Below are 13,809 nucleotides of genomic sequence, written 5' to 3'. Positions count from 1 at the left end.
GTCGGCGTGGAGGGACCCAGGGTGTCTGAGGGCAGCTCTTGGAATCTCTCTCGTGCCTCTGGCTCAGACACATCTGGCCTTTAGCCAGACAGGGATCAGCAACACGACATCACCCGGCCCTGGGGAGCGCTGGCCAGCACTGCCCGTTACCAGACAGAGAGAGCCAGATGGAGGGGAGTGTGGAGACACACAGATCAATTCCATCTGTATCTGTTCCTCAGCTACTGGATTTGGGTGTCAGGGTGGGGGTGGGCATAATTCCAGCCCTGTAGGTGTTACAGCCCCACAACCTGTAACCAGAGACCTGCCCTGCCTGGGTGGAGCCAGCGCCTGCCCCAGATGACACGTGTCAGCAGGGAACTCAGTGCTGGACACGTTCGTATCAGATCTGTACTGATTCCAGAGTATACAAGACAGGAAGTGAAATTTATAAGCAGTGTGGTGGAGGGGTTTGGGGAGGCCATGGGTCCTAGAACCTCTGACTGAGGTGCTGTGAGTTGGGGGGCAGCTGTGGGGCCTAGTAGCAGAACCACAGGCCTGCATGTCAGGATGGCTGGGTTCTGTTCCCAGCTCTGCTGCTGGGTGACCTTGGACAAGTCATGGCCCCTCTCCATGCCTCAGTTTCCCCATCTGGGGCTAATGATCCCAGCCGCCTTTGTAAAGTGCTTGGAGATCTGCTGCTAGGAAGAGACGGGGCCCAGCTCCACAAAGATATTCACCCTCCTGCTGATTTCCAGTGAGAGTTTTGTGCCTAAACACTTCTGAGGATCTGGGCCTAGATGTTTGTATTTAGCACCAATTTTGTTAATGGCTCAACCCAGCTTCCCTGCATCCTGCCCACCCCCCATTATCCTAACCGAGCCCTGGGTCACTCGCACACACAAAGTCCAACCTACAGCCCAGTGATGGAAAAGGCAGCGCGAATTGTTCAAACAAGACTGGTTTTATTCAAAAATGGCTTTTCCCCCTCAAACAAGCGTCTGTTTTCAATATTTTCCAAATATTTGGAAATACACAATTCTTCATTTGCCCCAAAGTCTCTCAGTGATGCTTTCCAGGTTCCCAGGACTTTGGTTTTCCCAACCTCCAGTCAGTATCATGTAATATAAAATAAAGAGTTAAATATTTGTGGGGTGGGGAGAGGAAAAAAGAAAAGGAAATACTGAAAACAAATAAAAGTCAGGTCCAGCTCAAAATGTGTGAAAAAAACATTTGAAATTTAATTTTTTTCACACAATCGTTTCAATGTTCTCTTGTCGTGGGCTGTTTAATTCGACTAGCCAGGCTTTGTGGTGATAGGTTGGCCACTTATGCCACATGGCCCCATTCCTGCTCTCTGGTTGGATGAAAGAATGTTTTTAAGCCAGCCAAAGACACACTGCAGCTAGGAATTTTGATGATGGAAAACTCCTGAAGAATGGATTAGGTGTAAAAATGATCAGTATTTGTAGAGGGTCCATAAAATTCAACAGAAAAAATTCTACCCTTGCTCCAGAATCCACTCGGATGAAGTAAAACCCTGTACACATGGGGGGATTCTAACAACTCAGGAGGAAAGGTTTTCACCAAATATTGTTCTGGGAGTAATGGGGCATTCAGATCAGACAGACGCAACACAAACAGAGAGACCCGGGAACAGAAGCAAGTCAGACGCAAAGTAATAAGCCAGGCAGAAACAACCTGGAAGCACGGGAATGTGGCCCTGAGAGACAGCTAAGGGAAGAAGCTTTTTGGGCTCAGAGACTGCTGGAGATGCAGGCTTGGGACAGCGAACAGAGTTGCTGTCTGCTGCTGTTTGGTTCCAACTGTGTTCAGGGAAAGAGGACTTTGGATATTCCTTGCAAATAAATAGATCACAGCAAAGGAAATACCAGACTCCATCATCAATTTCTGCTTCCAGCCAGAACACCCGCAGGGTTCCAAACATTGACTAGCCAGTTAGGGAGACAATATAACAAAGTTTCAAAGTTTCAAACATCAGTGGGGTAATTTCTCGCCACAAAAGGATTTCAGGACTGAGCCATACATAGCATTTCTCTACCACTCAAAAAAAAAAAACCCCCATCTAAAGAATCTCAGGGTTCCACACAGGCATGGATTCCTGTTTGGCAACATTGGCCCTTTACAGGGGAGCGTCTCCTTTAACTCAGCTTCTGCAGAGTTTCCTTGATCCAGGGGATGAATTTGGAGATTCTCGTGTATATGCTGGGGGGTCGTCCTTCTGGATTTCCATTGGAGACGATACCCTGGACCACCCCGTTGCACACCAAGGGCCCGCCGGAATCGCCCTGCCAATAAGGAGAATAACTTCAGTGACTGACATTACCCAGCCCGGCCTATCCTGCAGAGATCTCAGATTGCATGTGGGACAGGTGTTCTCTGCAGCTGAAGGCCCAGCCCTTTCTACCACAGAGAACAGTTCTCTAATGGGTCGGCAGAGAGAGAAATCTAGAGCTGGGCAGAATGATGTCACCATGGAAAAGGCAGTTCCTACAATATTGAAATTACTTTCACCCCTGCCTGGAAAGAAACGTTTCAATCTGTTCACATCTCAGCATATTTCATTTTTGTTTAAAATGTTGCAATGAAACATTTCGACATTTCTGAGTCAAACCTGCTTTTGGAATTTCTGTTCTGCCAGAAATGTTGAAATCCCAACTTTTCTTCAAAAACAAAGATTGGAATGTTGCCATTTCCTGTGAGATGGTGACACTGATTCTCCCTCAGCTCCAATGCCATCCCGGCCCTCTGGACTTCAGTGGCAAAGCTCCCATCCATGTCTATGGGGCTAGGATTTCACCCAGGCTCCTGGCTGTTGGGTAGCCTCAGGGCTGAGTTCACCAATAAACCCTCCAGTGAAGGTGAAGAGTAGAGACGGTTATAAAATGTGGTGGTGATGGGGGGGGGGGGAGGGTGTCCCCACTTTTAATTAACATTTTCCCTGGTACATTTAAAAAAAATCAAAGTCCCAAAATGTCTAGTCATGAGGCATCATGGGAGTTGTATTTCAGGGGCCTCATGCCATTATGGGAACACAGGATTGGAAGGGCCGTACTGGGTCATGGAATCCAGTTCCTGCTATCCCAGGCAGCCCTATTGTATCATAGCATCCATAAACTTATCAAGCTCTGTCTGTTTCCTTCTTAGGTTGTCCCCCCCCACCCCCGCAACTGCTTCCTTTGGACGTTGTTCCAGAACCTCCTCCCTCTGATGGTTAAAAACCTTCTCCTCACCTCCAGCTGCCATTGATCCCTGCCCCATTTATCTCCATTTGATTTGTCCTTTAGCTTCAACAGCTCGCCTCCCTTCCTGGTGTACCCCCGCCCCCCCGATATATTTATAGAGCAATCAGATCCTGCTCAGCCTGTGTTTTAGGCTAACCTAGCCCAGTATTTTATTCCCCTCTTGTCAGACCATCTCTCCATTTCCCCGATTATCCCACCAGCCCTTCTCAGCATCTGCTCTAGCCAGAATCCCTCTTTCTGGGACAGGGCTGCCCAGAACTCTGCCCCGGATTCCAGCTGAGCTCTGTCCAGAGCCTTGTCCTCTGGGATTAAACCTTCCTTCTCTCTACTGGAGACACCTCGGCTGCTCCATCCCAGGATCGCATTGGCCTTTCTCCTGGTCATGGCCCACTGGTGGCCCATAGTCAACCTGGGATTGACAGACACACCCAGGTGTCCCTTCCCCTCTGTTGCTTCCAGATCATGACCACCCAGCTCAGAGCAGCAATTTTCTTGTCCCTATGTGCATGAGCCCATGTTAAATTTCAGCCCATTTCCACCAGCGCCTTGGACGAGGGCACTAACACTGGAGATACCTCTCTGGAGATGTCCTAGATACTGGTCTCCCTGGCTGGGCTGCACCTCCCCTGATGCATGATGGGCTCCCCTCTTCGGGCAATGGAGCAAGGGAGGGGCATGGCCATACTGGTTTCCACCAGCTCCTTCCTCTGGAGCAGCTTGCTGTACCCCCAGTGGCTCCAGGCAGGGGGATATTTACCTGGAAGGGTGATTTATTGGAGTGAGGGCTGCCGGCGCACAGCATGGTGATGGGGTTGTAATGCCGGTACCGTTCTCTGCACAGGCCGTCCGACACCACCTCCTGCTCCGCCTCATGCAGCCGGCTGGTGGTGGTGTTCACTCCGGTCCGACCCCACCCGGCCACGCTGCACTCAGAGCCTGGGCTGACACTCTGATCAGCCTCTGGCAGGGGGAGAAGCCCCACCCACTCGGTCAGCTCCACATTGTGCCGCAGCTGCCATGGGGAGGAGAAAGAGATCAGCACAGGTATCAGAGCTGGCAAGTGGCAGCACCACCTGGCCAGGGCATGGATGTGAATCCAGGGAGTGAGTGTGAGGTCACTGGGGGTAGGGTGATGGTACGGGGGTGCTACCTGCAGCAGTGTGAGGTCACAGGAGGCAGGGGGATGGGATGGGGGCGGTGCCTGCACCAGTGTGAGGTCACTGGGGGCGGAGTGATAGGATGGGGTGGTACCTGCACCAGTGTGAGGTCACTGGGGGTGGGGTGATGGGATGGGGGCGGTACCTACAGCAGTGTGAGGTCACTGGGAGTGGGGGGATGGGATGGGGACGGTACCTGCAGCAGTGTGAGGTCACTGGGAGTGGGGGGATGGGATGGGGACGGTACCTGCAGCAGTGTGAGGTCACTGGGGGCAGGTGATGGGATTGGGGCAGTACCTTCAGCAGCATGATGTCATTGTCAAAGTTCTCGTTGTTGAAGTCAGGGTGCTGGACCCAGCGACGGGCCCGGATCCGTTGCCAGTTCTGTCCCGGCTTCATGAAGTCTTGGACTCCCAGGTAGACAAAGATGTTGCTGGAAAAGCCAAGGGGAGAATATGGGACGTTAGTGCCCATTGGACAGTGGGGTCGGGTCGTCAAAGCCCCTCAAATAGGGACACCAACCCTGCACCTGGCCTGTGCAAATTTCTATCTATATTTGTGCGACTGAGTAACACAGAGACCCTCTTACACACCTACATGTGGATGGACTTCCTCCTTCTCCATTCTGGCTGGCTAAAGAGACCCAAAAGACTGAGTAATGGACTGTTCTCCTATGCAGGGTGACACATCGTGCAGTTCTTGTGTCCGCGGTTCAAAAAGGTAATAATTGGAGATATACCAATCTCCTAGAACTGGAAGGGACCTTGAGAGATCATTGAGTCAAGCCCCCTGCCTTCACTAGCAAGACCAATTTTTGCACCAGATCCCTAAGTGGCCTCCTTAAGGATTGAATTCACAACCCTGGGTTTAGCAGGCCAATGCTCAAACCACTGAGCTATCCCTCCCCCGCTGGATGTTGATAAATTGGGGAGGGGTCAGAGAAGAGCCATGAGAAGGATCAAAAGATTGGAAAACCCACCTTATACTGAGAAACTTAAGATCAACTGGTTTCTTATTCAGAGGGACTATAAAGGATTCTGTTTGTTCTTCTTTCTTAATTATTGTTTCTCGGTATGAATTATTAACAGGGTCTGTAACTAACCATTGGGAGAATTTACCAAAGTTCATAGTGGATTCTCCATCACTGACAATTTTCAAACAAGACTGGATATTTTAAAGAACTGCTGTAGGTCAAAAGGAATTATTAGGTGGATGTTCTCTGGCCTGTCTTATACAGGAGGTCACACACGATGATCACAATGATCTTGGAATCTCTGAATCGTTGAACTGAATATGGCAGAAGAAGGAAAATACCCATGGGAAGGTCTGAGGACCTTACCTGGGTGTAACTTTGAAATATTAAAATAAATGTCTTTAAGTGGGGGACTCCCAGATGCCTAGGCTGGGCCGACAGAGAAATAAGGTCGCTGGAGTGAATGAAACATACAAATAAGAAAAGGATCAAACAATATTTTATGCACCGTCCCCATCTACTGGGTATGGACGGAAGAAGGAATAAGCCCAGATCTACAGATGACCCTGGAGAGAGAGGTCATTATGTGGAATGAAAGAGCTTGTTGAGTGCATTAGAGAAGATGTTGAAGTCCAGAAGGGTTCCCAGATGCTTAGTCCAGCACCTCTACACAGCCCCTTCCCTTGTGAGACTTCATGGCAGAGATTGAATCTCTTCATCTTTCTTTAATCTCAGTATCTGGGTGTTCCCCTGCTCTCGGCCTAGAGAGACCTCAAGGAACCATAACGTAGATTTTAACTAAGCCAGGTTCTATGTCTGTTTCTCAATTGTCGGTCGAAGTGAATGGCCTACAACAACCTCCAATGATAACTTGTGGCGACTGCTTTTGATGCTTTAAACTAGTGCCCCCTCTCCAAACTAGAACTAGCAGGGACCACATTCACAGAGCGCCCGTAGCGCTTGGAGAGTTAATGATAGTGTGAGAAATGTGCTAGAGACACAAAAGTATTGATGGCTGATGATCGTAAGTGAATGTAGCAGGAAATCCTGGGGACTGGATTAGTCTCTTGTGTAACCCTAAACTGAGCCCCAGCACTGATCTATGTCAATTGCCTACAAGGTTGTTCTGTTCAGTAGGGCTCAGATCCCCAAAGGCAATCAGGGGATTTCTTGATTGGTTAAGAACAGCCAGGAGTCTGGGTTTGAGAAGAGACGGCCAAGGGAGAAGACCTGAGAAGAAGCTACGTTTCAACTGTGTGAAGTGACTCAATCACAGTGGTTTGAATACGAACGACAGCTGGGATATTCACTATCCTAGTGTGGTGGGTTTGGGCTTTAAAACCTAACAGGCAACCAGGGAAATTCGTAATTTTCACATCCCATAAACGCTTCTAGTCTTTGGGGCAACATATTTCCAGCTCTGATCCCGCCCCAGGGTGGGGGACTAGCTGGCTTGGTGGATGGGGAATGGGACAGGGTCTTTCCCGTCTAGGGACACCGGCCCTGATCCAGCCCCGTGGTGGGGGATTGTCTGGCTCAGGGGTGGGGGATGGCGCATTTCTTACCCCAGGTTGCAGTTACAATGAGCCGCCGTCACCACCACGTCCTCCCGAATCAGGAACCCGCCGCAGCTTCCCGTTGACCCAATTTGTACGTAGGCCATGTAGGGTCTGGAGCCAAGTGGGGCTTCCTGGCCCCTGATGACCCGAGCTGGAGAGAGATAGGGAGGGGTTCAAAAGGGAGTCTGGAGAGTGGGACCAAGAACCCAGTGCAACCTAGACCCTAATCCCTCAGCCTCACCCGCTGCTGGCCTGGATCAGCCCCTTGCCTCCCCCGCCACTCCCCCAGCCCAGCCTCTCCCTGGATCATCTCCCCAGCCTACTTTCTACCCAAACATATACATACTGTAATCCACATATTCCCATGTGGACCCACCCGTGCATCCATCCATCCATCCCTTATCCCATACCCAGCCATCCATTCATCTGCCTGTGGAGCCACCCCCTGGCCATCTCCCCACTCAGAGAGCTAGGCCAGAGATTCCCTAGCACTCCCCGGCCCCATTGTCCCCTCTCTTGGCATCTGCCTGAGCCTGAAGGCTAATTCTAACCCCTGCCCCTGGCGTGGGCTGCGCTGCCCATGGGCACCGATCTCCCCGATCTCACCACTTTAACCTGGCAAAGTTTTCTAAGCAATTGGCAAATTCACTAAAAAATGCAACTTTGGTGCATCAAAAGAAACTGTGAATTCTGGTGAATTCTGAGGATTTATTTTGGCTACAAAAAAGGAATTTTTTTTCTGGAAAAAGTTGGCAATTTTAGTTCTGGGCACTGGGAAACAAAACAGATCACCTCTTTGTTTTGAAATGTTGTTTCATTGAGAAATGGACGAAATCATTTTTTAAAACAGTGGGGAAAAAAACCCCCTAAAGTACCCTGAAATCAAATGAAAAAACAGCCCCCAAATTTTGTTGGGATTGAAGTAAGCGCCTGAAAGCAAATGAAAAAGAAAAACCAATTGGTTCTGGATCAACTTTTTCAGTGAGAAAAACCAAATAAAATCATTTTTTGGGTTGAACCCAGTTTCTCCCCCGATTTTATATTTCAGCTCCTGAACCAAAAACTCAGCGAAATCAACCAGTCCCTCAGCTCTACTCACCGATGTGAAGCCTCGGGGGCAGGAGAAAGGCCTCGGCGAGAGGCAGGAAGGCCGTGGAGAGCAGGAGCAGCAGCATCCTTGGTTCAAATCCGGGGGCTGGGACTGGTGGGTCTGTCTCAGCCCTGGGGTTTATATTGAGCGGGTAGTGGAGAGGGGACCCTGGGAAGAGGTGACCCGGGAGGTGCAGGGTCATGTACCCAGTTATCAAGAAATTCCCCATCAGCGATGTGTCAGGGGTGGAGATTCCCCAAGAGGAAACGCCCGCATTAGGGGCAGGGGGGGTTTCCTTCCTGCACTGGTGCCCTCCCTGCCATTAGCTGTGGTTGTGAATAACGGTGCCTCCTTCCTGCCCCTAGCTGGGACGGAGCCAGCGCTGAGGCCTCCCAGCTGCAGATGGCAGATTCCCCCATGCTCTGTTCTGCCCCTGGATACCTGGATCCATAGATGTTGGTGCCCTCCTGAGTGACCCCAGCTGGAGAACCTCCTCCAGCTCCCCCGGACTGAGCCCGGTCACTGGTGTTTGACGAACGCCTCTTCCAGCAAGGCTGCCAGGCTGGGCCTGATGCCACCTGGAGATGGAGGAACCCCCCTGCTCTGGGGAGCTGGTTCCAGTGGTGAATCTCCCTCCCTGTTGCGTGCTGGGGCCTCCGTTCCCATTGTTTTTGATCAGGTTCCAGCTTCCATGGTTAGATCTCACTCTACCTTTCCCTGCTGGATTGAGGAGCCCCCAGCACCCGGCTTTGTCTCCCCACGAAGGTCCTTGTGCCCTGAGTACTTGCACCTCACCACCGACTTGTGGAGAAGCCAAACAGACCAAGCGCTTTCAGTGTCTCCCTGCCAGGTGTTTTCGCCAGCCCTCCAATCATTTGCCTGGCCCCATCCTGCCCTGTCTCCAGTTTGCCACCAGCCCTTTTAAAGTGCGCACCCCAGAACTGGGTGCAGGATCCCAGGATCCCCCGGGAAACACCCCTCCCTGCTCCTGCTCACCACGGCCCTGTTCACACGGCCAAGGAGGGCACTAGCCTCTTGTGCCACAGCGTCACACAAGGAGTTGGGGGGAGGGGTTATCGGGTGAAATAAAATTTGGTTGGAGAATTCTGCACTAGCTGGGATGGGAGAGAAGCTGCTTTAGGAAGGATCCTGGTTTTTTTGGGTTTGGGTGTGGGCACCCTGGAGACACCAAAGGCAGCATTAAAATCCCTCAGCAATCTCTGCCTCCAAGAGAAACCATGGGGCCAGGTCTTCAATTATGCTGAGCCCCCAAAGGCGGATGGGGATCTGAGCAGCAGTCCATGTCAGGCTGCTTAAGAGGTATTTCGAAGTCACAACAGATTTGCCACAGATGATTACCATCTACTGGAGCTTGCAGGCCAGAATCTCTCTCTCTCTCTCTCTCTCTCTCTCTCTCTCTCTCTCTCTCTCTCTCTCTCTCTCTCTCTCTCTCTCTGAGCCATTAGTGGTTATCTTTGAGAACTCATGGGCAATGGAAAAGATCTCAGAAGACTGGAAAAGGGCAAAGACAGCACCTGTCTATAAAAAGGTGAATAAGGGCAACCCAGGGAATTATAGACCAGTCATCTATATTTTGGTATCTGGAAAGAGAATGGAGCAAATAATCCAACACTCAGGTCTCCATCCTTAGAGATTTTTAAGGCCTGGCTTGACAAAGCCCTGGCTGGGATGATTTAGTTGGGGATTGGTCCTGCTTTGAGCAGGGGTTGGACTAGATGACCTCCTGAGGTCCCTTCCAACCCTGATATTCTATGACTCTATGATTGTAAGCACCTAAAAGAAAGGAAAGTGATAACTAAGAGTTAACATGGATTTGTCAAGAACAAATCATGTCTAACCAACCTAGTCTCCTTTGATAGGGTAACAAGCCTAGTTGATAGGTGGGGAGCAGTAGATGTGATTTATCTCGAGTTTAGTAAAGCTTTTGGTACTGTCTCGTATGATCTTCTCGTAAACAAACTAGGGAAATGTAGCCTAGATGAACCTACTATATGGTGGGCGCACAACTGGTTGGAAACCTGTTCCCAGAGTGTCGTTATCAGTGGTTCACAGACAAGCAGGAAGGGCACATTGAGTGGGGTCCTGCAGGGATCTGTCCTGAGTCAGGTTCTATTCAATAACTTCATCAATGATTTAGGTAGTGGCATAGAGAGTACACTGATAAAGTGTGCAGATGATACCAAGCTGGGAGGGGTTGCGAGTGGTTTGGAGGACGGGATTAGAATTCAAAATGATCTTGACAAACCGCAGAGATGGTTGAAATAAATAGGACACAGTTCAATAAGGACAAATGCAAATAATTGTACTTAGGAAGGAACAATCCGTTGCACATATACGAAATGGGAAATGACTGCCTGGGAAGGAGTTCTGCAGAAAAGTATCTGGGGTTATACTGGACCACAAATTAAATATGAGTCAACAATGGAATCCTGTTGCAAAACAAGCCAACGTCGTTCTGGGCTGTATTAGCAGGAGTGTTGTAAGCAAGGCACGAGAAGTAATTCTTCTGCTGTACTCAGCACTGACTAGTCCTCAGCTGGAGTGTGTTCAGCTGAGGGCCCTGCACTTCAGGAATGATGTGGAGAAATTGGAGGAAGTGCAAAGGAGGGCAACAAAAATGATTAAGGGACTAGAACACATGACCTCTGAAGAAAGATTCAAGTCTGCAAATACCTAAAAGATTACTATGAATGGGAGGGTGATAAATTGTTCTTTACCACCAAGGACAGGAAGCAATGGGCTTAAATTGAAGCAAGGGAGATTTAGGTTGGACATTAGGAAAAAAATCCTGACTGTCTGAGTGGTTAAGCACGGGAATAAATTGCCTAGGGAGGTTGTGGAATCTCCATCTGTTAAGGCTGATTCCTCACTTAGGCACTTTGATTGCAGAAGTTGGGGACCCACAAGGATTTTTAAAATTAATACTGGCCACTCCAGGCTTGTATTAAACTCCCAAAGTTACAGCTTCTCTCTGACTTTAGATGGGTAGATGCTGCTATCACCCACGTGCAAAAACCCCTTTGAGAACCCAGGAAGGCACACTTGGGAATTCCTCCCTGTGGGGTACCCTCAAGCCCTTTCACCCCCCTCTGGGGAAGAGCTGAGAAAGGAAACCAGCTGTTGCCACCAGCTAATTAAATAACATGTTCACAAACCTCTTAGGACACAAAATCCAATTCTGTTCTTAAAAAAGGTAAATGTTATTAAAACCAAAAAGAAAGAAAATACATTTGAAAACTCAGGCTATTGCTAGATTTAAAAAAACCCACTTACAAGAATTAAGCATCAAGAATAACCTTCTTGAGGTCCAGCTTAAAAATTACAAGCAAAACAAAAGCATTTGGGGTTAGCACAGCAGAGTCCACAAGCCATAAAGAAATAAAAAGAAATAAACCTGATCACGTCTTCCTAGACATTTCCTGATCTACTTATATATCTGGGGGTTTCAAGTGAGTAGTTTCTAGGTATGATTCAGATGATTTTTCATACCTGGACTCAATCTTTTTACAGTATAGTTCCAGCCCTGGTTCTGCTTCTCCCTCAGAACAACAACAGACAAAGGGGAATTTCCCCCCCAATTTTAAAAAGTTCTAGCCTTCCCATTGGCTCTTTTAGTCAGGTGCCCACTCCCTTTCTTTTACCTATGCAGGGAAACTTTTTAACCCTTTACAGGTAAAGCAGGTAGAGAACAACTACTAAGGGGAATTTTATAGCTGACTGGTTGGCAGGGTGTCCATAAAATGGAGCTACCCACCCCGCTTCATTTATCACACCATCGCTGGAGATGTTTAAGAGCAGGTTAGAAAATACCTGTCAGGGATTGTCTCTATAATACTTAGTCCTGCCATGAGTGCAGGGGACTGGACTAGATGACCTCTCGGGGTCCCTTCCAGTCCTACATTTCTTTCTTTCTTCTGATTTTTGAATTGTTCAGATCTTATTTGTTTAGTTACATTTGTTTGTTGATGTTGATTTAATTCTAGGTAATTGTTTCAGGTTAGATTGGGCTTACTAAAGCAGGAGGGTGAGCCAATGTGGCGAGTGTCATCCCTATGGTGGAAAAGCCCATCCGTCCCATCACCGTGACGTTGCGCCCCATAAGGCTTTATGGAGATATGCTTATAAATGTATATATGACATCACTGGAATATGTTTTATGCTACATATGCCATGTAACATCTCTCTGCAAAGGTTCTGATCTACTGAATATATTCATCCTATTTGTATGCATGTGTCATTTTTGTATTTGAAGTAATGAATATGGGCTGTGTACTTGTTTAATTTTAGGTAGTCTGAGTAAGGCATTTGGTCAGTTTCTTTTGAGAGGAATGTGCAACTTAAGAGCCCAATCAAGAAGCACTTAAACTGACAATAGACCTTATAGAATCATAGAATCATAGAATCTCAGGGTTGGAAGGGACCTCAGGAGGTCATCTAGTCCAACCCCCTGCTCAAAGCAGGACCAAACTTAACTAAATCATCCCAGCCAGGGCTTTGTCAAGCCTGACCTTAAAAACCTCTAAGGAAGGAGATTCCACCACCTCCCTTTCCATTTCTTCACCACCCTACTAGTGAAAAAGTTTTTCCTAATGTCCAACCTAAACCTCCCCCTCTGCAACTTGAGACCATTACTCCTTGTTCTGTCAGACGCCAATCCACACCTGAGCTTTCCTGGCTATGTGGCTTGGCCTGTAAAGTTCTGAGTCACCCATGGACATGTGACTTGCCCATGTGACTCCAAAACTCCATCTTGCAGCTGGGATTCTGCACAGGTGGAGGAAGGGGTTTAGACCCACAAGAAGAAACTATATAAAGCCTTTGGAGACCCCTCTATTTTGGTCCTCAGCTGGCTCAAGAGAGAGCCTCTCCACCCCCAAGGATACCCGAAAGAAACTGGGACAAAGGACAGTAACCACAGGGGGTGTGAGCGATTGCTGGACACAGACTAGAAGGAGGCTAGTCTATAAAAGAGGCTTATTGGAACATCTCTGTGGGTGAGATTTTATCTGTATTCAGCTCCTTACTGTATTAGGCATAGACTTCCATGTTTTATTTTATTTTGCTTGGTAATTCACTTTGTTCTGTCTGTTATTACTTGGAACCACTTAAATCCTACCTTTTGTATGTAATAAAATCACTTTTTACTTATTAATTAACCCAGAGTATGTATTAATACCGGGGGGGGGGGGGCTGCAGCTGTGCATATCTCTCTATCAGTGTTATAGAAGGTGAACAATTGATGAGTTTACCCTGCATAAGCTTTATACAGGGTAAAACAGATTTATTTGGGGTTTGGACCCCATTGGGAGTTGGGCATTTAAGTGTTCGAGACAGGAACACTTCTTAAGCTGCTTTCAGTTAAGCCTCCAGTTTGTGGGACGTGGTTCAGACCTGGGTCTGTGTTTGTAGCCCGCAAGCATGTCTGGCACAACCAGAGAGGCTTCTGGAGTCCCGAGTTGGCAGGGAAGGCAGGGGAAGAAGTAGTCTTGGCACATCAATTGGAAGCCCCAAGGGGGTTTCTGTGATCCAACCCGTCACACATCCATCCGTCCATCCATCTGTCCCTCGATCTGTCTATCCATCTATCCATCTGTCAGGGTTCCCTCCCCACTCTGAACTCTGGGGTACAGATGTGGAGACCGCATGAAAGACCCCCTAAGTTTATTTTCTACCAGCTTAGGTTAAAAACATCCCTAAGGCACAAATTCCTTTTCTTGCCCTTGGTATTGCTGCCACCACCAAGTGATTTAAACAAACATTCAGG

General features: G+C 48.5%; 1 protein-coding gene across 1 annotated transcript; it reads right to left on the bottom strand.

Moving 5' to 3' along the window:
- Positions 1-1,129: 1,129 nt before the first annotated feature.
- On the bottom strand, positions 1,130-8,226 carry LOC123347776 (duodenase-1-like). Its single transcript, XM_044984970.1, has 5 exons — positions 8,034-8,226; positions 6,941-7,085; positions 4,700-4,835; positions 4,003-4,257; positions 1,130-2,288 (listed from the first exon to the last, which is right to left on the bottom strand). The coding sequence occupies exons 1-5, from the start codon at positions 8,224-8,226 to the stop codon at positions 2,142-2,144; spliced, it is 876 nt and encodes a 291-aa protein (XP_044840905.1). The 3' UTR covers positions 1,130-2,141.
- Between the last annotated feature and the right edge of the window lie 5,583 nt (positions 8,227-13,809).

This window comes from Mauremys mutica, chromosome 13, assembly GCF_020497125.1.
Source record: "Mauremys mutica isolate MM-2020 ecotype Southern chromosome 13, ASM2049712v1, whole genome shotgun sequence".
Classification (NCBI taxonomy): Eukaryota; Metazoa; Chordata; order Testudines; family Geoemydidae; genus Mauremys; species Mauremys mutica.
Note: the sequence above shows the minus strand (reverse complement) of the source record. Positions and strands in the feature narration are given on the sequence as shown.

What these genes read in the sequence shown, in the direction of transcription:
- LOC123347776 (XM_044984970.1), bottom strand. Translation starts at nt 8,226, where the DNA reads ATGACCCTGCACCTCCCGGGTCACCTCTTCCCAGGGTCCCCTCTCCAC. An exon ending in CATTGTAACTGCAACCTGGG is followed by an intron (nt 4,836 to 6,940) that starts GTAAGAAATGCG and finishes TGGCTTTTCCAG; the next exon opens with CAACATCTTTGTCTACCTGG. An exon ending in ATGACATCATGCTGCTGAAG is followed by an intron (nt 4,258 to 4,699) that starts GTACTGCCCCAA and finishes TCCCCATGGCAG; the next exon opens with CTGCGGCACAATGTGGAGCT.